The sequence below is a fragment of the Pararge aegeria genome, chromosome 19 (assembly GCF_905163445.1).
Source record: "Pararge aegeria chromosome 19, ilParAegt1.1, whole genome shotgun sequence".
Lineage (NCBI taxonomy): Eukaryota > Metazoa > Arthropoda > Insecta > Lepidoptera > Nymphalidae > Pararge > Pararge aegeria.
In genome coordinates this window covers 11,576,093-11,600,581 of record NC_053198.1, presented here as the reverse complement: position 1 = coordinate 11,600,581, position 24,489 = coordinate 11,576,093, and the positions used below count along the sequence as shown (strand labels likewise).

Genomic DNA, 24,489 nt, shown 5'->3' with positions numbered 1-24,489 from the left:
GTCTAGAATAAGACGCTAGTGGGATAAGCTTACCTATATGGCAGTCACATTCAATCCCGTCCATACCCTTAACAGCTTTTAAGTAATCTTATGGGAACGCTGGATCGCTTGGTGGCATTTCTTTGTTGGTAGGGTGGTAACTAGTCACGGCTGAAGTCTTACCAGACCACCAGAGAAAATTCTGAAATTAAAATTTCCCTTTCCAGGAACCCGGATCTTCAGCAAGACCATGGCGCTTACTACTGAGCCGGAGAGGTAGATAGGCATATCTTATGTGCCACAGACAGTTCAGCTTTCGTTTATTACAATCCTAGCATGTACCGAATTTCAAATATTTCAAATATGGGAGTAATGATTACCAAAGTGCTTACCTACGACTTCGTTACCTACCTGCCTGCCAATTAACAGTGCATGAGCAGATGAGCAATTTGGTTTTCAAACACAATTGTAGGACATTTAAAATGTATTGTACCTTTCTTTTTATTATTGTATTCCTTTAATTAGTGTACCTAGGTATTTATTGTTGTAGTAAGAGAAACCAGTTAATAATTAATTTTTCTACAAACAATCATTAAACTGCCTCGTTTTTTTACTTGGTTAGGATGTTCGACTGCAGATTTCGAGAACATAGGTTCCATTTCTAAGTCGAGCCTTAAATTTTCAATGCTAGACCCTCGTGTATCGGGAAGTACCACAGTGTCGATTATTATGATAACTAACTTGTCATTATAAACGTGAAAGCTCGCCAATCCGCATTAGAGCAATGTAGTGGATTTAAAGGTCTAATTCCTTTCATGACAGAAGCATGTGCCCCCAGTGTACAATGGGACATAGAAATCTGTGCCCTGGATAATTATACTGGTCCACTACAGATCACTGGTTTCCTTTCAAAATGAAAAGAACTAAGGCCACGCTGGCGAAGTGCGGATTGGTAGACTTCAAACGCCTTTGAGAACATTATTAGCACCATCAGGCATGCAGGTTTCCTCATGATGATTTCCTTTATAGATGAACAGAGTGATATCTAATGGCTTAAGACGCATACAACTCCGTATAACTAAGGTGTGTGGAAATTTAAATTAGCCCCCCCCCCGGAAGGAAAGTTATCGTCTTACCCCGGACTTGCAGACGATATTCTCTAAGTCCATAAAAGATTGCAAATTAGTAAAATACACAAAATAGTGAGTTTATTTCTTTTTTATTGCCAAATATTTCTCAACACTATATCTACCTATCTATAGCTACAAATTTATCAATAGAAGGGATTACCAGTTTCCATAGTTTTAGTAGTGGTGGGTGATGTCAAAGTAGTTAATACTGTTGTTGATTTCATCGTAGTTTCTGTAGTACTTATTGTGGATGCTGTAGAACTTGTAGTAGATTCTGTAGTACTTATGCTAGATTCAGTGGAACTTGTGGTAGATTCTGAAGTACTTGTAGTGGACTCATTAGTACTTGTTATAGATTCTGTCGATCTAGTAGTAGGCTCCGTTGTAGTAATTGTAAATTCTGTTTTACTTGTAGTATCTTCTGTAAAACTTATAGTAGATTCCATCATACTCGTAACAGATTCTGACGTACTCATAAATTCTGTTGAATTTGTAGTAAAATCTATTGTGGTATATGGAATCGTACTAATAGACACTGTGGAAGTTGTTGGATTTGGATTTGCTGATGACGTTACGGTTTCATAGAACGATAATGTAGATAACATATTCGTTGGTTTCCCTTCTAATGAAGAAAGTTGAAACGTATGAGGTACTGCCAATACTGCATCCTTATGTAGTTCCGCTGGTGTATTCAAATCAACTACTTCAGAGGATTCCTCAGGATTCGCGCCTCGAGGTGAAGAGACTTTAGTAAGTAATTCTGTTGTGACTAAATGTGTACTTGTGCTTAAATGTATAGCAGTAGTATTTAAACCGTTGTGGACAAAGTTCTTATTCTTAGTAGTAAATTCAGTTATTAAAGATTCTACAAAAGCTATTTTCGGGACTATTTCTTTCATCTTAGACGTTACAGTTTCTAAGATTTTCGAAGTTGACATATTAACTATTGATTTTGTTGACATAACATCATGAGTATTTTCTACGTTCTTCTTATTCGTTTGATGTAAGGACAGTGGTTTTTTTGATGCAGCAACGTGAAACAATTTAACAAACTTATCCACATTTGGTTCTAATGTGCGAGCCCGTGTTTCCATGATTCGTTTAATGAGGTTTATCGGGAGCCAGTGGCCCGGGAATCCGGACTCTACCGGATTATCGAGATACGCTAATCCCTTTATCGGATCAGGCCATTTTGTGGTACACTTACAAACTGACATTGCACAAGCTATACTCGTAAGTAAATATAGACGCACTGTAACAAGAAGATATATTTTTCTTACACACGTGAGTATTTTTTTTTTAATTTATAGACGAGGGATTGGGTGCATTCCGACCTTATGATAAGTGATAATATAGCATTGTGACGAAAGCACTTGCCTAGAAGATGCCTATTCACTCATGATTTGGAGCTACTGATATAAGTATAAGTGGTGAGGAAAATAGAAGCTGGAAGAGCATAACAGATCATTTCAAGATTAATAATATATAAAAGTAATAAATACAAATATCACAAACACAAGTGCAATACTTACTTACAAGTCAGTAAAACTATTAACATATTTATTTATTTTTATATCATCCTCAAGCATAATGCATTTTGATATTTATTTTATTTTGTCTTATTTAATTTATCTACCACAAGTTCCATTATATCAAAGTTACCATACAAATTGAAAACTAACATCGACAATGAAAAACATCATAAATACTTACAGGCAGCGAACGGAAAAAACAGTTAGTTCATGCGTAAAATTGCTTTTATCGTTAATGACTTTATTGATGTACTAGGTGGTATGAGATAGGTTTATTGAAATATTTCTCTTGCAAAGAATTTTAACTACGAAAATGTTTAATATTATGAAATTGTAACTTTTCGTAATTTCCTTTGTTAGCAATTTCACCATAGCAATGCTCTGTTTTTTATTACTTGCTATGCCACTTTATTTGTAGAACTTTATTTTTTAACTTCCGCGTGTATTAGAGTATTTATTAATATTATTGATCACAGTAACTTCGTAGTTAAAAGTCATGGGTAACTATAGGTACGGGACGAGCAAAAGCTTTGAATGATAAATTGCATATCGCTTATTTTCAAAATAAAGTTCTCTGAGCACTTATGTTGGCGTTGTCGTAAATCTGTCATTTTCGCAGAATGATTTTTCGATTTTTTGGCCCAAATTCGTGATTTGCAGATAATGATGATTTGCCACTCTTGTGGCATCACTGGCCTCTATTATACTATAGTATTTCAGTGAGCTTATATATTAGTAACAAATTAAATCAATGAAGTGTGCATACTTTAATTTAGGGAGTAGATTCGGAGTAGCCGATTAGTACACTATGAGGGAATAAATAATACGTTACTAATATAATCTCAATTTAATTGAAGTGTTTGAATCCTCTTCGTAAATAAAAAAGAAGATACAAACACAATGTTTGTCATTTTTCTGTCGAAAAATCAAAGTAAAATAACTAGCTCTGTAATCGCCTTTACTTTACTAACGAAATTGAACTTTATACTAATGCATAAGTTAGACTTTACTCTGGCTTTACAGTGTTACTCGAAAACTACTGTACACTTGGAAGCGTACAAATCTTGTGCAAAGAAAGAGGTGAGATAATGAAGCTCTTAATCTCCATCACTATATTAACAATCGTTGGACGTCCAGAGCTGGAAATAGGTCTTATAAAGGGATATCCAAAACCCACGGTCTTCTGTCGCTTACGTTTAGCGGTTTCCTGCGACTCTTTTGTTGTTGTCGGTCCACCTTGTTGGAAGACTTCTAACAATGCGTTAAGCAATAAAAGGCCGCCATTCCAGCTCCTTAGTAGTGGGACCCCAGCATGGATCGGTTCTCGGACCTGTGGCTTTCGATTGCCTTTTCAGCTTTGCAACTAGTAGAGCTGCGTTCGTAGCGATGGTTCTTCTACGACTCTCCTCATTTCTTATTATTAATTTGACTGTGAGATGGTGATAAGCAACCCTAGAAAAGTTTGTCGTGGGCTCTTCTTAGAGCAGGGCGCATTTGGAACCCTCCTTGCTTTAGTTTCAAGTTAACGAATGTAGTTATCTCCATCACCTCGCAATGATGCTATCACATTATAGGTATGTATGAACACTTCCTGCCTGAAGTGCCTGTTATAGGTTTATATACATCTTTTTTATTTGAATTTAAATTCTTATTTGATGACCTTGAAACTCCAAGCTTACCTCTCTCCATCAACGGCTGAGTAACTCTAAGCAGGAAGGTAGGAAGGCATGAGGTCCACAGTTTGTGAGCACACATCATGTTATGACTAAGTTTGGGAGAATTGATGATAAGCACAAAGATAAAACTCTTAGTACTAATCAAATAAAAACGATATTTTATTCATTTCGTAGCTTGTAGCATATTCAGGTAAATAAAATAGTGACGAATTAAATTAAATTAAACTTATGCAATAATATTTTTATTAATACTTACTAACAATAACAAATTGTTATCTAATATAATTTAAAGTTACTTGTGTCCCCATTTTTTCGAAACGTCTATATATTCTCCATCGGGTGATTCATAGTTCTTTATTGGTGGTGTGGCATATGTCCCGGTAAAGGAACACGGGATCAGTTGAACATCAGGCTGTGAATAATGTTTCCTAATTAGTTTTCTATAGGAGACATTCTTGATTGATTGGTGATTTTACAAGGTTGATAATATATACAATATTCCACATATAAAGTTAAAAAAAAGATCAGTTATTTTATCCATTATATTCCCTCATTATATCTTATTTAAGGACTCACACACATACCTTGGTTAGAAGCCTATAAAGTAGAAAACCTTTATGAGAATCTACACTCACTGAGCCCTCTCATATTATACCCATCTATGTGTAGTAAACATAGCTTTAAATTTTGATCCCATTTCTGATACGGGAAACAACACATACCATGGGGATGATATCTAAGTATTAGATTTTTCATATCACTTGTGCTAAATGAACTATCTTCTTAGTACCAAAATTTCAGATTTTGGTCATGAGATAGGATCCTTTAGGTTAATGATAATCAATGAGGGAATTTTAGTAAGAAATACACACTATAAAATCTAAGGATTTAGGTAAACACATTGACAAGTAGTGTGATTATAATGAATCCTTAAAATTTCTACAGGAATCAGAGACAATAACTTTTAAGATATATGTTTTCTAGTATAAGTGCTGTTAAACTTGAATACTGACCATAATAGCTTCATTATACAATTCCTCCGACTCTTCATACAACATATCTAGTGCTCTTTTCTGTGCTGCCATGATTCTGTCTATCTGAGCTACATTTGCCATGTACTCCTGTTTTTTGTACCGAGTCCATTCCTTTACAAGCAATGCTCGGGTCTCTGATATTTCTGCTGATAGTACCACCGAAGGTCTTTTCCTTTTTCTAAAACAAAACCAAGAAATAACAAAAAGAAAGACATGTCATTGCAACAATTAAAAAGAAGTATTCAATAAAAGTCTCTCATTAACTCATTTGATTATTTAAAATAGAGCATAACCGAACATGTTTTTACAATTTGTCTATATTACTCTTTAAAATACCTTGAACAGATTTAGATGGAAATTTCTGTTATTCCAGATTAAAAGATTAAATCATACCCCATTTGATCCATAAGGTGCAATGGTGGTTCAACTTCCTCAATAGGCTTTAACTGTCTAGCATTTTTTTGCAGTTTACGAATTTGCTTTTCCAGTTTCTTCCGTCTCCGGTCCTCCCTAGCCTTGATGATTGCTGGATCCACTTTTTTCTTCTTTTTCAGTGGCTCCGCACTGGAATGTTAAACACTTATATGCACTAAAATCACTGCCTGCACAAGTAATGTAAATAAAATCCTAGGAGTATTAGCATTTTTATAAAATTGTTCTATTATTATATATTATTTGTATATGCTACGACATAAAAATCCTCCTTAACTCCAAAACTGCCATTTTGCTTCCTATAGGAGCCGAAATAGGCAAATAACAAACAATTAAAAGGATAATCTTACCATAATTGATCTGTGATCTTAAACTGTACAACAGCGGAACTACTAATATGTCTTGTGTTGAATGGTAGTTTCGAAGCTGAAGCTATCGTCAATCTAAAGAAAATAAAAAAAAATTAATCATATTTCGTTAAAAAGGTTACTTTTTGGCGAACTGAATTTCATGGCTCTTTACCTTGAAAGTTGTTTTAGAATTTGTGAGTGAAACATTATACTTTTATTGTTTAATACGGTAGTAAGCAAAATAACTTTTAGACCCTACTGGGTCTAATAGTTGAAATATCGATAATAACCTGCACCGATGATTTAAAACCCTAATTCCCAAATTCCCATATTACATGACAGCTGTCCTCGAGCTGACAGTGACACTAGCGTGACACAGAATACAGAATATTAAATATGTCAAACTGAATCTCCAACCCGTGACGATCCTTTAAACGCATGTATGCTTATCAGAATGGGAAAGAATAAAGAAAATAAAAGTATGCTTAACAGATAAAACGAAAAGTATATTTTTTTTTAATTCTATTGAGGAGAAGTAAAGTTCTTGAACCTTTATATTATTTTATAAACAATTAGTTATTTAGAAACTATGAGTGTATATTTACATGATTTATAACTCTATAAAGATTTTTTTTAATTATTAACTAGTAGTAAGATTTTAACGATGAGGAATAAATAGTGAGCATTTATGTGTAAGTTTAAACATGTCTAACTTTGAACACAGCCTGGATCTGGAGAATGCCTAAGTAGGTACCGCCAAATTTTTAAATGCATTTTCCTCCATCATTACTGTAATTGACAAACCTACTTGGTTAACTTATGCATTTGTATTCACAGCAGTACATCATCCGCATCATCACGTTGCTTTACAAAGAATTCGAATAATAATATTGTATGCTAGGTGCGGGTCAAGGTGCCGATTGTAATAAAGAATTACTTAGTTCGACGACTTTTGCTTGTTAATAGATAATTAATTATCAATCCAAATTCATCATTTTTCTTAGCCTCTAACGCGCTGTGGGCATTTAACGATCATTATTATATGACCATACTGATCATTATTATTTGACGGCCGATTGGCGCAGTTTACAGCGACCTTGCTTTCTGAGCCGAAGGCCGTGGGTTCGATTCCCACAACTTGAAAATGTTTGTGTGATGAGCATGAATGTTTGCCAGTGTCTGGGTGTTTATATGTATATTCTAATTATTTATGTAATATATTATTCATAAAGATATTCATCAGTCATCTTAGTACCCATAACACAAGCTACGCTTACTTTGGGGCTAGGTGGCGATGTGTGTATTGTCGTAGTATATTTATATTTATATTTTATATATTTATATTATATCATGCTCGTAAAAAAATCTTGCCATGCTGTCCGCGTTATAATACAACTTAACTCTTGAAAATTCATAGACGAAAACCGCTATATACCTAGCAACTTTCAGCCCAGTCTTAGTACAAGATTTCCCCGCTCGCAATCGAAGAGTCAATTTCGAGTATTAAACTCTGTTTCATCAAAGTAAAATAGACTTAATGAGACTCGTTTTAAAGTTGCAAATCCTTTACTTCTGATGTTTCTTTTACACACGTTCTGTTAGAATCCCGAGGTAAAGAATTGTAAATTTGAGCTTTCACTTTAAGCCAATGCAAGTAAGATAAATTTTACTCTACTCTACTCTCTCGATTGCGAGCGAGCCAATCTTGCACTAAGGCTATATCTACATCGAACATGCAAACCTCATAAAACGATCGAGGCGGTTTTAGTAAGGCAGGATTATAGATAATTGCAAAATAGGCTAAGTGTAGGTAACTTGTTATAGTGGTTCGGCGAGCTCCCAGGCTCAGTGGTGAGCGCTGTATCTTATAACTGGAGGTCTTGTAGTCGGTGCCCAGCAGGGATAAGTTGTAATTTCTAAATTTTCTCTGAGATGGTCTAGTGGAAGGCTTCGGCCGCGGCGTATTACCACCCTACTGACAAAAAAGTGTGTGTCAGCTCCAACGCATGCAGTCATGCGTTAAGTTTAATCCTTAAGTACGATTGTCGAAACATACACAAAAAGAGTTTATTTAGCTGAATAAAGATTAATACCGTATGAAAGGGTAAATTAAAAATCCTGTGTAATTTATTCACACACGGCAGAAGTGTAACTTCTTAAAAGTAGCCTACGGGAGATTGAGGTGGATGTAGAGTATCAGAACTATTAGGATAAATGTAATGTTTATTATTTTGTTTCCATGGTAACAAGACTAGGAAAAAAATTGTATAATGTTTTCTATCTCACTCTGTCCTATATATTTATGTGTTTGTTTCTTTACCTAGATAATATTCGGTTTCCTTGGTAACTTAAATAGGAAAAATAAGTTAATTAAACGTAGATCAGTAGATTTTACTCCTCACATTTTTCTCATACCGGGTGCCTTATACTTATATGAATATCGATTCTTAAGGAGTAAATTCCAATATGTGCTGCTAAGCGATTTAGCATTCGGTTACGATGCCGTGTAGAAACCGGTGGCTCGGATATCCTGTCATACTGAGAAGGGTTTAAGCCGTAGTCTACCACGCCCTTGAGAACATTACGGAGACTTACCACCAGGTGAGATTGCAGTCATCGGCTAACTTGTAGTCCAATCAAATAACCATAAATATGAAATGCCTTAGACCTACATCATGGTCCACGTGAATCTGTCCGAGGAACTACAATATGCAAATTTTCTTATAATAAACAAAACTGAAGTTTACCTTATTACGTGGTGAGCAATATTTGTGTACAACTCATTCTTTAACAAGAAACGGAGGCATTTAAATGTGCCATCAGATATAAAATATTTACCCAAACTTAAAAATATATTCACGGTACGTCTAACAAGTCACAGTGCTTTTGCGTAGATATTTTTTAACTCTCCAAAGTCGATATGAGATCGTCAAACTTCACAAGTAACGTTACAAGTGTGTTCAACCATAGTGACGTGATTACAGATATGTTCGATTTCAAGACGAACGAAAGTAAACAGTTCGTTATTTACACAGTGGTCGCGTATATATTCGGTACAATAATTTTTCTGAGCAATGTAACAGTTGTCATTTCTAGCGGACTTATCTTGAGGAAAGGTTGGTATCATTTATTTACTGACAAGGAATCTTTAAACAACGCGTAACGGAATTAAGAAATACTATTGAAGGGTGCATAAGTATATTTCATATGGAGGGTAGAGGTAAGGAGAGTCATCTGTGTATATGAAAAAGTGTCGTCAAAATGTATTAAATTAGGATGGCGCTACATTTGCATCAGGGTAACTCTTAAAAGAAGCGCCAAATATAAATATTGTTAGAGTAGGCTTGAAAAATAAACAAGGAAGTATGGAGATACAAGGAAGTAAGGTTATATTTACCACAATATTTTGTACAACGTAAGTTGTTGAAATTCTCAATAATTAACTACTTTAGTCGATAATGACATTAAATTTTTTAACTCGGCATACTTCAATTCATCTACGATTGCTACATTCATACCATACCCTGTGCATCCACCAGCGCCATTGTGGAGGATTTTTGAACTGTTATTTAGCGCAACAACTGGACACTTTTTCAACTTTTCTCCCATATAAGATGACTCTCCTTACCTCTACCCTCCATAATATTTCATAAGGAATAACCCTGTAAAAAAAATAAATCAAAAGAAGCATATTTATTTTTTGCATACAAACTAATACAAAACATTTTAAGTGTTTTCTTATGACAAACCTATTGAAGATAAAAGACCGACTTGCATGATTCCCTACCTAGGTAGTAAAAATAAACAGACAGGAGTCACTTGATTTTACTTTTGCAAGTAATGTTAGTACTGTACCTACCTACCTGATTTCTTTTAGTAAAAACTATGGTAAAAGTTTACTTGAAAACTTCGTGTTTCAGTTTTACAGATAAGTCTCAGAGACAGTATATAATGTAGGTACCTCTAAAACCTCACTACACGTTGTATTATGTAAATCAAACGCAATCAAATTGGTTGTACTCTTAGATCTTTTAAGCTTCGCAAAGGATTTCAATACAGTTTTCTGCTATACATGGAGTTATTCAAGAGGAAGGCTTACATTCAGTTAACATGCATGTAATGGTAGAGAAAAGCAAAAAATTTCAAAGATTTGTAATGTGATGTAACAAACATATTTTTGTGCGCTTAAATTGCAGATATGGGAAAAACCTAATAGAATATATTAATTCAGTACGGAACCGTATTATTAATTATTAATCAATCCAAGCAGCTTCACATTAGTATCTACATTGCGCCTGTGCGAAACTAAGGCGGGATAATAAAGGATATACTTTTTTTTAAACAGACCGCGCACAGGTATGATTGTTTGATGCTCCGATATTAGTTACCCTTTTTTTTTTTGTCGTGGTGGAAAAGCTTTATGGCTACCTCTGTCCTTTTGGGCAGAACCGAGGTTATGTGGGACTCGTTTACCCGAACTAAAAACCACCACGGCATGTCTTTCTCGTTGGCTTTATTGGACGTCCGGGGATCCCGTTGTATACTTCCCAGACGCGATATTAGTTACCCTTACTGTGGCCTCTAATCTTTTTTGCTGCCCTTAACTATTTGCAAACTTACTTGCACTGACGCATCAGTGCGCGTTCTGAATTAAGGTAGGAGGTCCCGGTTTCGATTCCCGGCAGGCGCAATTTGGGTATTTATAATTTCTGTAATTTCTCTAGTCTGGTCTGGTGGGAGGCTTTGGCCGTGGTTAGTTACCATTCTACTGACAAAGTCGTGCCGCTAAGCGATTTAGTGTTCCGGTGCGACGTCGCGTAGAAACCGATTAGGGGTAAGACTACCATACTCCTTAACAGGTTAGCCCGCTCCCATCTTAGACTGCATTATCACTTACCACCAAGTGAGATTGCACCTGTATTGGAATAAATAAAAATATATATGCATTATGTATGTATGTATGTGTATATATGTATTTATATTGGTATAATATGGAGTGATCACTGCTTGTGTGTAAGGTATCTTACTTGTTAGGTAGGTATTACTGTAATTTTAAACGTAAACGAACAAAGTAACGGCGTTTTGAGGTATTGTAAGGTGTTTATGTTTACCAAACAATCCGCCACAAACTACACATCAGGCATAATATTCTAGCTAACGAAGGCAGTACTGCCTTTATATTAGAAAGCTAGATAATATAATATGCTATACCTACATACCTCGTATTCGAGTTTTTTATTTAATTGCGACAACAAGTATCATATTATGTCCGTATATAATGAAAGCTCAAATGGAGTTATAGCGGTATAATTTTGAAATAAGTCACTTTCTAAGTTCCTAATGCCATTAAAAAACAAGACTGCCGAATTTTAAAATTAGAAAACATTGCTTTTTTTTTTCTTAAAGTTTATTATTTGCTTCGGATGATTTACTTATCCATGGATTTAACCGATATTCTATACCTACATCTATTCAGGCATAAAGAAGTTATGGTAGAATAATCAAGTAAAAACATAACATTACAATCTCATACTCTCCTAATTAGGGGAAGTTGTGTACAAAAATCAAAACGACAGCCAGTTTGTCCTATAATCCTTGGTCTATGCTCTAAGATTCTCTCTTCTATATGCGTGTAGGACTGTGGCCACAGATTAACGATAAGTTAATCTTACTTAAATTAAAAATACCTGTGGCCAGTGGTGGATCATGATATTACTTCTAGAGGTAACGCATTTTTCTAAGTATCTAATGTTTCCTATAGTATTAATACTTTCCTATAAGAAATGAAGGAATTGTTCGAAATGCCAACTTGGTAATCTTTGTACGTGCTTATATTACGACCAAATAGATGACAAGGATGTTGCTCTACAGTCTACACCTACTGTATGCACACGCATAATGTAGGTACACAATGGTAATTATTACGCAAATCCAAAAGGTTCTGCAATCACTGCCTCGGCTGGGTATTAAAAACTCATATAATGCATAAGCCCGCTAAATATTGGATAGAAGCAAGCGTCCTATAGTGTAATTCCATGATATATTACGAAATTTAAGCTTAATTGGCTATACTACGCGAAAAGCAGGAGAATTTGTTTTTTTATAGTTATTTTTGACGGTCCAAGCAGATGGCCAACATGATTTCAAGTGGAAATTCATCGTCTATGAGCAGATCAACATGTAGCAGGGCATGCGAGGAGCACGTCCTGCAACATACCGTCCTGTGTCCACCACTTTGAGGCGTATGTGCCTGTAATTACACCGGCAACCACGCCCTTCGGATCGGAATACAGCATTGCAACAATGCTGCTTGGCGGCAGAAATAAGCATGAAGATAATACTTCCCTGGACGAGCTCTGTCACAATAAGCTCTCCTGCTAAAAAGTAGCAGATATATATTCGTATATCTTTAAACGAGCAATTCTTGGCTCCAACGATTTTTATGAGATTTAGTATACAGGTGGTTTCGGGGGCGATAAATCGATCTAGCTAGGATTCATTTTTAGAAAATGTCATTTTATTTGTGTTTTCCGGTAATAACCGATTTGGTGCAGACGAAGTTGCACGGGGCAGCTAGTGTTATGTAATTGTGTATCTATAATAGGTATATCCCCTATCATTTTACGAAAATACCATACAATCTACAAAACATAATATGTCATCGCTGTTAACTCTTCACGTTGGTCCTACTCATATCTACTGCATGATGCATTTTGTTTATGTATAATATTTATTTATTTATTTCAAACAAACACATAAAAATTAAGCTAAAGAAAACAGGTAAATACACAGACGTGTATGATTGTGTTGGTGTGTGTGTATGACTACATATAAATATCATTAGTTAAACAAAATAATTTTATTTGTTTTGCAACTTGTAAAAACTCACACCTAGTAAATTACTTGGAACAATTTAAAATATTCATAAGGAGGTAACTTTTTTCCCATTTTAGCCGCCAATTTTGATTCTGTTGAAAAGGACAATTTTTTAAGAAAAGTAAACAAGGAAGTTAGCAATTGATAAAAAAATATAAATAAAAGATTTAACCACGATTCACGATACTTTTTTGGTCAAAATGTGTAAGTTCGGATCAAGAAAATATTTTTTAGCCTACTTTTTCATTTATCTGTGACTTACTGATGCTATTGCGGATACACGCATACTCAACACCCTAATTCTCAGCAAAACATTTTTTTTTACTAAAAATCTAAATATTTTCCTATATTTTTGCAGGTCAGAAGTTAAAAAGTACCTATTTGCTGCTAGGTAACGTCTCCCTCGCTGATACAATTATCGGAATGTCTGTCATTTTCGGCGTGAGCATAGAAGATCTCATGAGCAACAGCCGACTGTGCGTTTTTCAAATTGGTAAATATATCTTTTCTTCTTTGATCATGTGCTCCAATGTTATCACAGCTTTCTATAAAATACTTAAGGCTGCTACCGGCGATAAAATCGCGTTTGTTACAGTTTTATAAAAAAAACGGTAAGAAGTATATATTCCCATGTTAACCTATAGGAGCTATCCAAAAAAAAAGGGTTTAAAAGATCGGCTGTTTTGCTGATAAGCCATAGTACATAGGCAAACTGTCCGTCCTGCTACATGTCCGGGGTAAAAATTGTCCTATTTCCGTCTCCAAAATGTTTGTGTTAAATATGACCAAGATTGGTACAGTGGTTGCGCCGAACATAGGGAAGAACAAACAAATAAAAAAAAGATATACTTAGTAGGTGCATTATATAATAATGGTGCGATTAGATATAATATAAATTTATAGTAGTGAGTAGTTTAAGTGAGCAAAGACGGTTCAATTTACTGGAAAATATAAAAGTGCGCAGTTTTAACGAATGAATGTCCCAATTAATGTGCAATGAATGGATATGAACTTTGCACAATACGTGTATTTTTCATAACTCTACGCGATGACTTTCATTAGCTACTTTTTTGTTTATATATCCGCAGGTATGCTAGTGTGTCCGGCGATGGTGTCGATATTCACCGTGGGTCTCATTGCCGTCGATCGTTATATTTATATTTTACACGGACTCTACTATCAAAGATGGTTCAACACAACCAAAGTCAGGATTGGCATTCTTTGTATTTGGTTAATCGGTTAGTTTATCTTCATAACAACTTTATTTTGTCATTGAAAATGTCTCTCTTGTAACCGAAGGATAAGAAATTAATATCAAACCAATTTTTACAGGTATAATACTTGGATTCTTGCCCGCTAGTGGATGGGTTAACAGCGAATTGGAAAATTCTCGATGCTACTATGTCACTTTATTTCCCGGAATACTAATTCTCCTCAATTCACTTCTCAGTATTATCCCTATTATACTCGTTGCAGTTTTGTACTCTATAATCTTAATACGAGCCCTGAAAAATGTAAAGCAAATCAACGCAGCTGTTAAGACTGTTCAAATAAACGCAAACTCAAAACCTGAACTGAGAATTTACAGGGGTAATACTCATGTGAAGAAGAATGTACACTCTGTAAAATTTCCCACTAAAACAAACAATGGAAAAACTAAAAGAAGTGTGTCATTTAGTGGTAACTATCATTTCACAGATAATTGTAACTCTAATACATTCAGGCATAAAAGCAAAAGCATTGATGCGCTTAGCGATAGTAAAGCAGATTCTCGTAATTTAGAATATGACAAACCCCACAGTATCCCCAACAGTGAATCTAATTTTAGTATCTGCACTATAAGTTCAAGCGTACAAGACAATAATGATTTCGTATTCACGAAAAAGGAACTAAAAAAGATAGACACGAGAAATATAGCAAATGAAAAGCATAAAAATAAATCAAAATTCAAGGAGCCAAATAAATGGCGAGCGATTATTGTGGTTATGTTAACTTCAGGTAGTTTTATATTTACTTGGATGCCATTTTTTATTACTGTGATATTTTTTGTATTCTGCCAAGAGAAACTCACAAATCCCCAATGTATGCATCTCCGAATTTTGTTAAGTGGACCGATTGCGACGTTAGCTTTCCTGAACAGTATTCTCAACCCATTAATTTATGCTTGGTGGCATAAAGGGTTTAAAAAAAGTATAAGAACTTACTTTCGAAAATTTTTGTCAAAGTTTTTTCAGAAGGATGGACTACGATAAAACTTAAAATTTTTACCATGACAAACTCGGACGTTGTGATATATTCTGCTCTCACGCTTTGTTGTATTTATTTTTTTTCAAATAAAATTTTAAAAAATGTTTGCGATTTTTTCTTGCTACATGTACCAAAATCCTTCGGCTACCATAATATTATGAGTACCTACCACTACATAACAATAAAAATGATAAATAGTGAGCTAATATAAATTCAAATTACTATTATAAAATTAGATGAGATAATATACAGGGGATTAAGATTATGGGAAACTGATAAAGGCGCCAATAACTGTAGTTTAATACTGTTAGTAGGTTAAATTTTTAGCATTTTAGTTCGGAAAATGGTACGTGCTATAGCCTGCCTGCTGCTTCTTGCAGCAGCAGTTCAAGCCAAACATGAACAATATGAAGGGTAAGCCAAATTCAAACATTAAAAACCTTAGTATAGCAATTCCATTGCAAACAAGAGTGCAGCTACATTACCACTTTTCTACCATTTGATAATAGTAGTTTAATAATAACGAGTTGTATTTTTTATTTTAGCGGTAGGGTACTTATTTCGTAATTTTGTTCATTTTGTAGAAGTATAAGAACAATGGTATGTGAGTTGGATTTGTCATTACGATTCTCCACGCAATCTTCAATGCAGATTTTATCGTAACTCATAGCAGAGGTCAGAGGCCATATTCTCAGTGATCCTGCAAATGCAGTTAATTCCATTCAAACCTGTTAGATTGATATCCTTTACTACTTGATAGAGCCTACTCAACCGTCAATAACGGTTTAACTAGCGATTCCCCGCAACTTCATGGAACTGCTGCTCTTGACAATATATCCCGATCAACTACGTCGTACCGCCTGCATGTGCTACTTCGTTTGCTCAGCACTAAAGACCTAGCAGCGTGATGCTTGTAACCTATATTTTTAACTGAACAATAATCGGGCTATAAAATACCAAAAACATTCTGCATAGAAAATCTCATATTTAGAAAATCCGGATAGTTCTAACAAAAAACAAAAACATTGGAAATCGTCATTAGTAATTAAAAATTTAAAGAATACCTAAAGTTTAATTCGAAGATGCAGTTTTAATTGAAACAACTTGCACCATGCGGTTCTGAAATACGTATCAAATGTTAATAGATAACTATTTAATAGCAATTATTTTTATTTCCAGCCACTTCTTGTACCAAGTGTGGGGCCCATCCGAAGGTATTGCTAACTTGGAAGGTCATTTAGACATCCTTTCAGCAACACCCGCATATAGATCGGAATCTAAAAAACTCGAGGCTCTAGTCAGACTTTCACCTGAAGAAAAAGTGGAATGGCTACCATTTTTCGAGAAGCATCAGATGGGATACAAATTGGTATCAGACAACTTGGCACGGTAAGCTTTCGTACTTACTCTTAAAAATATTCGATAAAAGTAAAAGAACATATCTTAGTTTACCTTTTTATATTCCTCAGTATTCTCCAAAATGAAGAATTTGAAAATTCGCGAGCAAGGAACGCTACTGACCAAAACAGCACAATTACTTGGGATGCATATTACGATTCAAATACGGTAACTACAAACAAATCAAGCAATAATTAAACTTTCAGAATAAGTATTTGTAATGAAACAAATACAAGATGCTTTAAAATCCTTACCCCTATGTATCTTTCTATGTGTTCTTTTCTATTTGTAGATTAACAAGTATTTAGATGAAGTTGGTGCAAAATACCCTGAAATCGTGACCGTTATTAACGCCGGCCTAAGTTACGAAGGTCGACAAATCAAATATGTAAGGATATCCACGACCCGCTTCGAAAACCTTCGGAAGCCTGTGATCGTTATCGACGCAGCAGCTCATGCAAGGGAATGGGTCACCCCACCGGTAGCTTTGTACATAATCCAGCAATTGGTCGAACGCAGCGAGAAAGATCTTACTGATCTCATCGACTGGATTATTATACCCATGGCCAATCCGGATGGTTACGAGTATTCTATGAATGAGGTAAAGTACTACCGATAGCCTTCCGAGATTATTGAAATTGTTCATTTTGTGCGTGTCCCAGCGGATAAAAATCTTATGATACAAATGTTTTATTTTTACTAACTATAGTAAAAATAAAACATTTGTATCATTGCTAGTTAAAAATACAAGTCAAGGTCAAATTATATCGCTGTTTTAGGTATACTGACTTCTATAATACAGTCATAAGTTTTATTGCTTCACTAAAAAATATTTTCAACAAATTATCAAATATTTATTTATTTATTAGGACCGTTTATGGCGTAAGACTCGATCAAAGTCTCACAACGGTAGTGAAGAATGTCCTGGAGTTGATATGAACCGTAACTTCGCATTCAGTTGGGGTACAGTGGCCGCTAACTCCAACCCCTGTTCTATCATCTACGAAGGACCTGCCGTTTTCTCCGAACCTGAAACTCGCGTCATAAGAGACGCAGTCTTATCTCAATTGGACCGCACATACCTCTACATCTCCCTACACAGTTTTGGCAATATGCTCCTATATGCTTGGGGAAACGGTTTGTATAAGTTTATCTACGTTGTTTATTCCAAAAACATCAAATATTTTCTGATTTATAAAGAATTTATTATTTGTTAGCCTAGTGGTTAGGAATTTGGCTCTTCTTTTGGGGAGACTGAGATTGATCCCTGGCGTTCTTACTTTTCGAAGCTTTGCGTGATTTTAGCAATATAGCATCAATTCGCACTTGGCCAGTGTATTCGACTACGCCTAAACTCTGCGTGCCCTGTAGTGTATGGCTAATGAATAAATGATAATAATAATGATGAAAGATGACTTTTATAGATTCTTCTCAGGATCTACAAAAGCTGTATAATGCGTGTATTACGCAACGCTGAAGGATATTTTTGAGATACTTCCGATTTAGCATTCTATTTATAGCATCTTATATGCGGATTTAGCCCTGATATTTTTACTGAAAAACTAACATCGTAATTTCTTTTCTCAATTTTACTCTGAATTACAGGTTCCCTTCCATCTAACGCTCTGTCAGTTCATTACGCTGGTATTCAAATGGCATCAGCCATTGATAAGCTAAAGTTAGAAAAAGCTCCGATCTACATCGTCGGTAATGCGGCTAATGTTTTATACTTCACCACCGGTACCTCTCGTGACTGGACCCGCCTCGTTGGTATCCCCCTCACGTATACTATGGAACTGCCTGGCTATGAATACCAATTCATGGTCCCACCGACTTACATCTCACAAATTATCACCGAATCTTGGGCAGGCATTGTCGCTGGTGCCCGCTATGTTCTATCTCTTTAAAACTACCCGACCCAAACTGTTTAAACATGATGAAAAATAAATGAACGAAGACGCTATAATGATTTTATTTAAAGTTCCCAATAGTTTTACTAGCTCAACGTACTGGAATGGTTACCCCGATTCGTGTCCCTTCGTGTTTGTGTTAGGTGTCGAACAACTGGTAAAAGCAGGCAGCGTTGTTCGCAGTTCGACATCCAACGAGATAGACAGATGACATAAAGCTAGTCTGCGAGCCGCTGGAAACTAGCGGCCAAGAACCGTGGATTTTGGAACCCCTTACAAAATACCTATGTTCAGCAGTTGACACTGGACGTGATGGGTTGAACTGATAACGATGATGGTGAAACGTTTTATTAAGATTCATGAACCAAGGCCATTCGTGACTCTTATACAAAATTTAATAATGAAAATTTATCGCTCTACTATATCCAAAAACATACATCATTTGAAACGTAATCTAGAATGTCAATGATTACTATAATTCAAGTAATTTTAATTATGTACGTTTTCGGATATTTAGATTAAAATAATGTTTTATAGTTAGATATTGATTCATTAATAAAGATATTATGACGATATTATTACAAGGAAGTCAAATGTTTAGGATTGAAAATGTTACCGCTTGCGGTGCCCATTGGGTGGTGCCATGCAAATATTAAGTCCAATTTAAGGCTAAGTATAATTTGATTGAATTTTCTATTTACCATCACGTTGAATATAAAAATAATGATTAGTAGGTGTAGGTGAAGCGGTGATCGCCAAGTGGGAAGCGGTTATGGCCCAGTGGCTAGGACTTCGGCTTCACTTTCGGGGGCCGAGTTCGGATCCCAGCACGCACCTCTAACATTTCTAAGTTATGTGCGTATTAAGTAATTAAGATATCACTTGATTCAACGGTGAAGAAGAACATCGTGAGGAAACATTCATGCCTGAGAGTTCTCCAGTATGTTCGCTCCATTAGATTCTCGAGCGCGATCAATTTTTTTTTATTAGGAAGGAAATCAGTCACGTTTCACGGAAATAATATAATTTGCACAAGCCAAAGTAACTATATTTTTTTAACTAATTTAATTTTTGAACAAACTCCCGACCAGTGAAAGGGTAGGTAGGTACCTACTTCCAAAACCCGCGTTGCCTACCATAGACAAATAAAGATCAAAAAATGTACAATACCTAAATAGTCCATTGAAATGTTACATTTTTTATCCCTTACCTTGTTTTCGTGACCAAATGTAACTTTTCAATGGGCTAACACAGAAAGGAAAAACATGCCTTGCTCTATAATTGTATACAAAACAGGTTCGCAGTTCGCTAAGTAGGCAGAATTACAAACTACCTAACAATGCACTATCAAAACTTCAGCAATCTACCTATTCACATATTGTTGAGCGACAGCTTGCGGGGAATCAACACGTAATTATGAATACCAGTAAATGCATACTTTGCTTATACATTTTAATTCAAGGATCTGATGGTGTTATATTTGAAAGATTTATCGAAGCAATAGGATTTCCATATTATAAACTCTCTTTTATTTTAGGAAATTGCCAAGGTATGTAATTTCGCCGTAAAATAACGCCTCGTTCACATTTGAGGTTTTTATATGTAAGGAGTCCATCACATCGTATCTTCAACTGTTTGTGCACGTGATATCTTCAACTGTTTGCGGTCAGGATTTTGTTTGCAAACAGTCGTAACTTCAGCTGCAAGAATTCGGCTGCGGAGTGAAGTTAATCAAGTGGCACTTTTTGTTTAGTTCCTATGATTAACGCCCAGTCGTTACTTGAATAGTGAGTATAGTGTATGTTATAGTTGATTAGTTAAAAAAGTAGAGATATTTCTTAGTACCTCAACAACAAACAGGTAACTATGGACTAGGCTACACTTGAAAATAACTTCCAAGATGACATAAAGTTTGAAAGGAACTAAAAATTATAAAGGTATATTCCATATAGTGCTGGCACGGAACGCACGGCTGAAATTTTGGAGTATTGTAGTCAGAAGCGTGAAAAATCCATAAAGCGTAGAATCAAATGTAAGGGATGAAACGGGGGTTGTTTAAAGTTATAGGGAGCCTGTTATTTTTGAACTGAAAATCCGGAAACTGGGTTTTTAGGATTAAAATTAAATAGTCCCAGACGAAGGGAAAACAGGGTCGCGAAGGGTCCGACGGGGAATAGCTAACTAGGCATAATTGAAATAAATAAATTTTGAATTTTGAATTTTGCATGCAGTTGAACTTATTGTGGTTTGTCTGGTAATACCGAAGCGTACAGTCCGTCTGAAGGAGCTCTAAGATGCCCAGAGCTGGACGTAGTAGTTATATAGGTAGCTTTGGCGTTGGATTAGATATCCGGACAGAATAGTAAAACCTTTTATATCTTGATTATTTAATGGCTTTAAACCAAAGCTACTGAGAATATTCAAAATCAAATTGCTTTTACAGAGAGTCGCATTTACTTCGAAAATAAGGCGTGGCCTACCGCTCGAATGAACCGAATATTGGATATCTATTACAAAAGTGAAATAAGTAAGTTGTTTATAAAGTAAAATCTTAGTAATTATTGTGTTTACCGAGCTATGCAAACTTATATTGGTAACAAAATAGTCAGATGTCATCTGCTAGGCGGGCGAACTACTGGGATTGATGCAGAAATAATCATGTTTTTCCATTAACAAAATACTATCGACTATCTCGATACCAATCACCATCGCATCAACCCATTACCGGCCCACTACAGAGCACGCGTCTCCTCCTACAATAAGGAGAGTTAAGACCCACCACGCTGGCCCAGTGCGGATTGGTGGACTCCACACACCTTTGAGACCTTTGACATTATGTACGACTCTCAGGCATACAGGTTTTCTCACGATGTTTTCCTTCACCGTTAAAGCAAGTGATATTACAATTACTCAAAACGCACGTAACTTAGATGAAGTTAGATGTGCAAGCTGTGATTCGAACTCGGGCCCCCGAAAGTGAAGTACAATGAAGCAGGCAGTTCAAGCTTCATTTTTAACATTTTCCTAAATGTGTTTTTCAGATGACTTCAAAGTATCAAGTGTAAAAATTAAATTAGTTATCAACAACACAGACTGTGTGGGCTATTCCGAACGCGGCGTTGGCTATCCTGAATTTTCGGCTACAATATTTTTTGCAACCAATATGGCTGTTATTTTTTATTCTCTCTCAATATATACTTGCAGTCGTGCTTATGAGAAAGTTAATATAACTGTAGACACGGACTTAATACCCGATTTACCGTTCTTGAATGAAAAACAAAATGAAGACGATGATTAAACCTAAAGAGAATTTAACTGATAAATACATATCTTAGTTTATTTAACTATTAATGTACTTCCTGATAGCTGCCAAATAGTCGTAGCTACCATATAGGCGTAATACATAGTTTGCTAACCACCTTATCCCAGTGTGCTTAAAATTGTTATCTAGTAACCCACAGGAACACATGTGTCTTGATATATGAAAATTCCATAAGTATTTGTGGACATTTGTTTGCATAGACAACAGTCTGACTTGTCAAGACAAAAGCTAGAACCCAGACCCAGCAAGACAAAAAATAACTTGGGGTCAACTGACATTTGACACTTCACAAACGTGAAAAGGAACGCAATGTTTATTTACGTGCTCAAGTCAATCACACGCAAATCACAATAGTCATTACGCACAAAAGTAAAAAATTTAAAGTGTGATGATCGCAAAGTTTTAAAGATGTTGTGGTATCTGCCATGGTCTGAAAGCATCAAGAAGAGAGCATGCAGATATTTACTGCAACGCTACTTGGGGAATTTCCTTGAAGAAAAGCTCACTTTAGCCCAGCTGAGTGTCGATCTTTACAATGGGACTGGTACCGTTTCAGATGTTAGCCTTGACTGCGAGGTAATCAAATAGTCTACACAAAAATTAGACCATATGTTATCATATTAAGAAGATTAATATGCGTTGCATTTATGTGTATTTTAAATTTATAGCATTGTTGCCAATAAAAAGTGCGTTTGAATTTAGAACAATACAGCACGTGTTTCATATTGGTTTAACAAAGGAATCTGTTGAACTATTTCCTGAATCGTTTTTGTTATGATAAAGGAAGAGAAGGTTAATAATTTACCAACCTTATCTTATTTTTTGTCTTACACAAAGAAAATATATTTCATATGTTGCCCACATGTCATATTAAATTAATAATCAGCTGAGACAATACATATACATGTCATTGTATATATTAAAATAAATTAAAAAATTAAATAATTAATACATTGTGTTTGGTTAACATAGGTTTGTTCATCCTTATTGAGAGAACAGGAGGTAGCATTCACATAACATTTAAAACACAATCCCCAAAGTTATGAATTCCCAAAAGATTAACAACAATTGTGTCAGTATCAATCTCTGTATATTATGGAAGCTTTTTTTTTATGAATGCACATAAGTTTATATGCTATTTACCAACTTGTTTTTATTTGTCAGAGAGTACTACAGCTCAGATCCCATTAAACTACTATAAACCACATCCAATAATAGTTATAATGTAAAAACAATATGGTAAAATAGTCAAAGTTAACAGACAGATGTAAATATGCCAAAAAAAAAAATTGACCACCTAAATATAATTATTATTCTTTTAATTAAAGGCACTCAATGAACTTGGTGACAGTCAAAATTGGCCCCTCGAGATAGTTGATGGGCACATGAGAGAAATAACAGTAACAGTCCCTTGGTCCACTATACTTAAGGATGATTCCATTGTGGAGATCAATGGCCTATCCCTCACAGTGCAGCCTAAAGTGCGAGCTGAACCAGGTATTGTATTAATATAATAAAAATAGAGAAATTTTATACAAACTTATATTTAGCATTGCGTCCAGATAAAGCAAGTCAAAGATAGACTTTTTAATTGTGTCTGGCCAAAATAAATATTTCGCAAACAAACAAGCGCCGAGCATGAATTGAGGATGCAGGTCTTCTGTGACTAGTAATAATCAATAGTACAACAAAGAAATAGATTTACAGTCTAATATTTACTGTACCTATTAATACTGAGCCACAAAATCCTCAATAATGTAGGGTGTGTGGCCTTGTTACCCAATTATTCGGCCAGACTGTCCAGCTATTAGGTTTGGTAACCTGACCACCCTATCTATATTTATATACAAAATATCTCTCTAGGCTGGATTGTTTTTGTGTAAGCTACACTACAACCCAACCGCAGGCTAAAATTTTTTTATGTAAAATCTTTGCCCCATAGAGTTCTGATGTTATTCAGCTTCGGTTCAGTGTATTTACGCTTATCCCAGTTCTATACATAATATATCGACTCGACCATCCCGGCGCAGCAGTGCGCGAGTGTGTTTTTAAGTTGTAGGCCCCGGGTTCGAATTTGCTCTGGTATGGTCTAGGTCTATGGTCTGGTATGGGCTCTGGTGGCTGGCTTCGGCCTTGGCTAGTTACCACCCTACCGACAAAGACGTGCCGGTAAGCGGTTTAGCGTTCCGGTATGATGTCGCAAAGAAACCGATAGGAGTACGGATTCGATATAACTTCCATACCCCCTAACACGTTACCCGCTACCATTTTAGACTACATCAAATTTACTTACCATTGGTTCCATGAAAAATAATTTTATCCATAATAGTAAAGCTAAAGACTTTTTTTTGTTTATATATTAGCACAAATTGAACTTATTTCTGGAAATACCAAAATCTAAAGAAAATACCAATATCCCAATACTGATAACTTATTCTTGTAGAAGGTTATATTTAACTGAATGCTTTGTAATTTAGAACTTACAAAGGGTTGGGCGGACGACGCGAAAGTGTATGGTTTTCTATACCAGATTCTCTATGCAGACAAAGTTTATTATTCAAAATTTTAGATTGGCTTGGATTTTTACACAGCCAAAAAACAAC

General features: G+C 35.4%; 6 protein-coding genes across 8 annotated transcripts in view; 4 read left to right on the top strand and 2 right to left on the bottom strand.

Moving 5' to 3' along the window:
* Positions 1 to 1,179: 1,179 nt before the first annotated feature.
* On the bottom strand, positions 1,180 to 2,779 carry LOC120632356 (cell wall protein DAN4-like). 2 transcript variants are annotated; one of them, XM_039902210.1, is made up of 2 exons: positions 2,646 to 2,779; positions 1,180 to 2,361 (listed from the first exon to the last, which is right to left on the bottom strand). In XM_039902210.1, exons 1-2 carry the CDS (start codon positions 2,665 to 2,667, stop codon positions 1,253 to 1,255), a joined length of 1,131 nt encoding a protein of 376 aa, XP_039758144.1. In that variant the 5' UTR covers positions 2,668 to 2,779; the 3' UTR covers positions 1,180 to 1,252. The 2 variants fall into 2 exon arrangements, with proteins under 2 accessions (XP_039758144.1, XP_039758145.1); XM_039902211.1 differs by having other exon boundaries at positions 2,642 to 2,706.
* Positions 2,780 to 4,455: 1,676 nt separating this feature from the next.
* LOC120632357 (39S ribosomal protein L40, mitochondrial) lies at positions 4,456 to 6,479 on the bottom strand. The gene is made up of 5 exons (XM_039902212.1): positions 6,306 to 6,479; positions 6,134 to 6,226; positions 5,745 to 5,915; positions 5,331 to 5,529; positions 4,456 to 4,729 (listed from the first exon to the last, which is right to left on the bottom strand). Exons 1-5 carry the CDS (start codon positions 6,338 to 6,340, stop codon positions 4,610 to 4,612), a joined length of 618 nt encoding a protein of 205 aa, XP_039758146.1. The 5' UTR covers positions 6,341 to 6,479; the 3' UTR covers positions 4,456 to 4,609.
* A 2,474-nt stretch (positions 6,480 to 8,953) lies between these two features.
* On the top strand, positions 8,954 to 15,261 carry LOC120632182 (glucose-dependent insulinotropic receptor-like). The gene is made up of 4 exons (XM_039901989.1): positions 8,954 to 9,249; positions 13,368 to 13,502; positions 14,098 to 14,247; positions 14,342 to 15,261. Exons 1-4 carry the CDS (start codon positions 9,054 to 9,056, stop codon positions 15,259 to 15,261), a joined length of 1,401 nt encoding a protein of 466 aa, XP_039757923.1. The 5' UTR covers positions 8,954 to 9,053.
* A 338-nt stretch (positions 15,262 to 15,599) lies between these two features.
* On the top strand, positions 15,600 to 18,561 carry LOC120632275 (carboxypeptidase B-like). Its single transcript, XM_039902099.1, has 6 exons — positions 15,600 to 15,670; positions 16,436 to 16,645; positions 16,726 to 16,822; positions 16,947 to 17,255; positions 17,524 to 17,791; positions 18,260 to 18,561. The coding sequence occupies exons 1-6, from the start codon at positions 15,600 to 15,602 to the stop codon at positions 18,559 to 18,561; spliced, it is 1,257 nt and encodes a 418-aa protein (XP_039758033.1).
* A 1,419-nt stretch (positions 18,562 to 19,980) lies between these two features.
* Positions 19,981 to 22,079, top strand: LOC120631862. The gene is made up of 3 exons (XM_039901520.1): positions 19,981 to 20,113; positions 21,008 to 21,091; positions 21,606 to 22,079. The coding sequence occupies exons 1-3, from the start codon at positions 19,981 to 19,983 to the stop codon at positions 21,860 to 21,862; spliced, it is 474 nt and encodes a 157-aa protein (XP_039757454.1). The 3' UTR covers positions 21,863 to 22,079.
* A 136-nt stretch (positions 22,080 to 22,215) lies between these two features.
* Positions 22,216 to 24,489, top strand: part of LOC120631861 (autophagy-related protein 2 homolog A) — a 47,366-nt gene continuing 45,092 nt past the window's right edge. For both annotated transcript variants that reach the window (XM_039901519.1, XM_039901518.1), the window contains exons 1-2: positions 22,216 to 22,462; positions 23,215 to 23,383. In XM_039901519.1, coding sequence (XP_039757453.1) covers positions 22,295 to 22,462; positions 23,215 to 23,383 — 337 coding nt within the window. In that variant the 5' untranslated portion in view covers positions 22,216 to 22,294. The remainder of the gene's footprint in view (positions 22,463 to 23,214; positions 23,384 to 24,489) is intronic.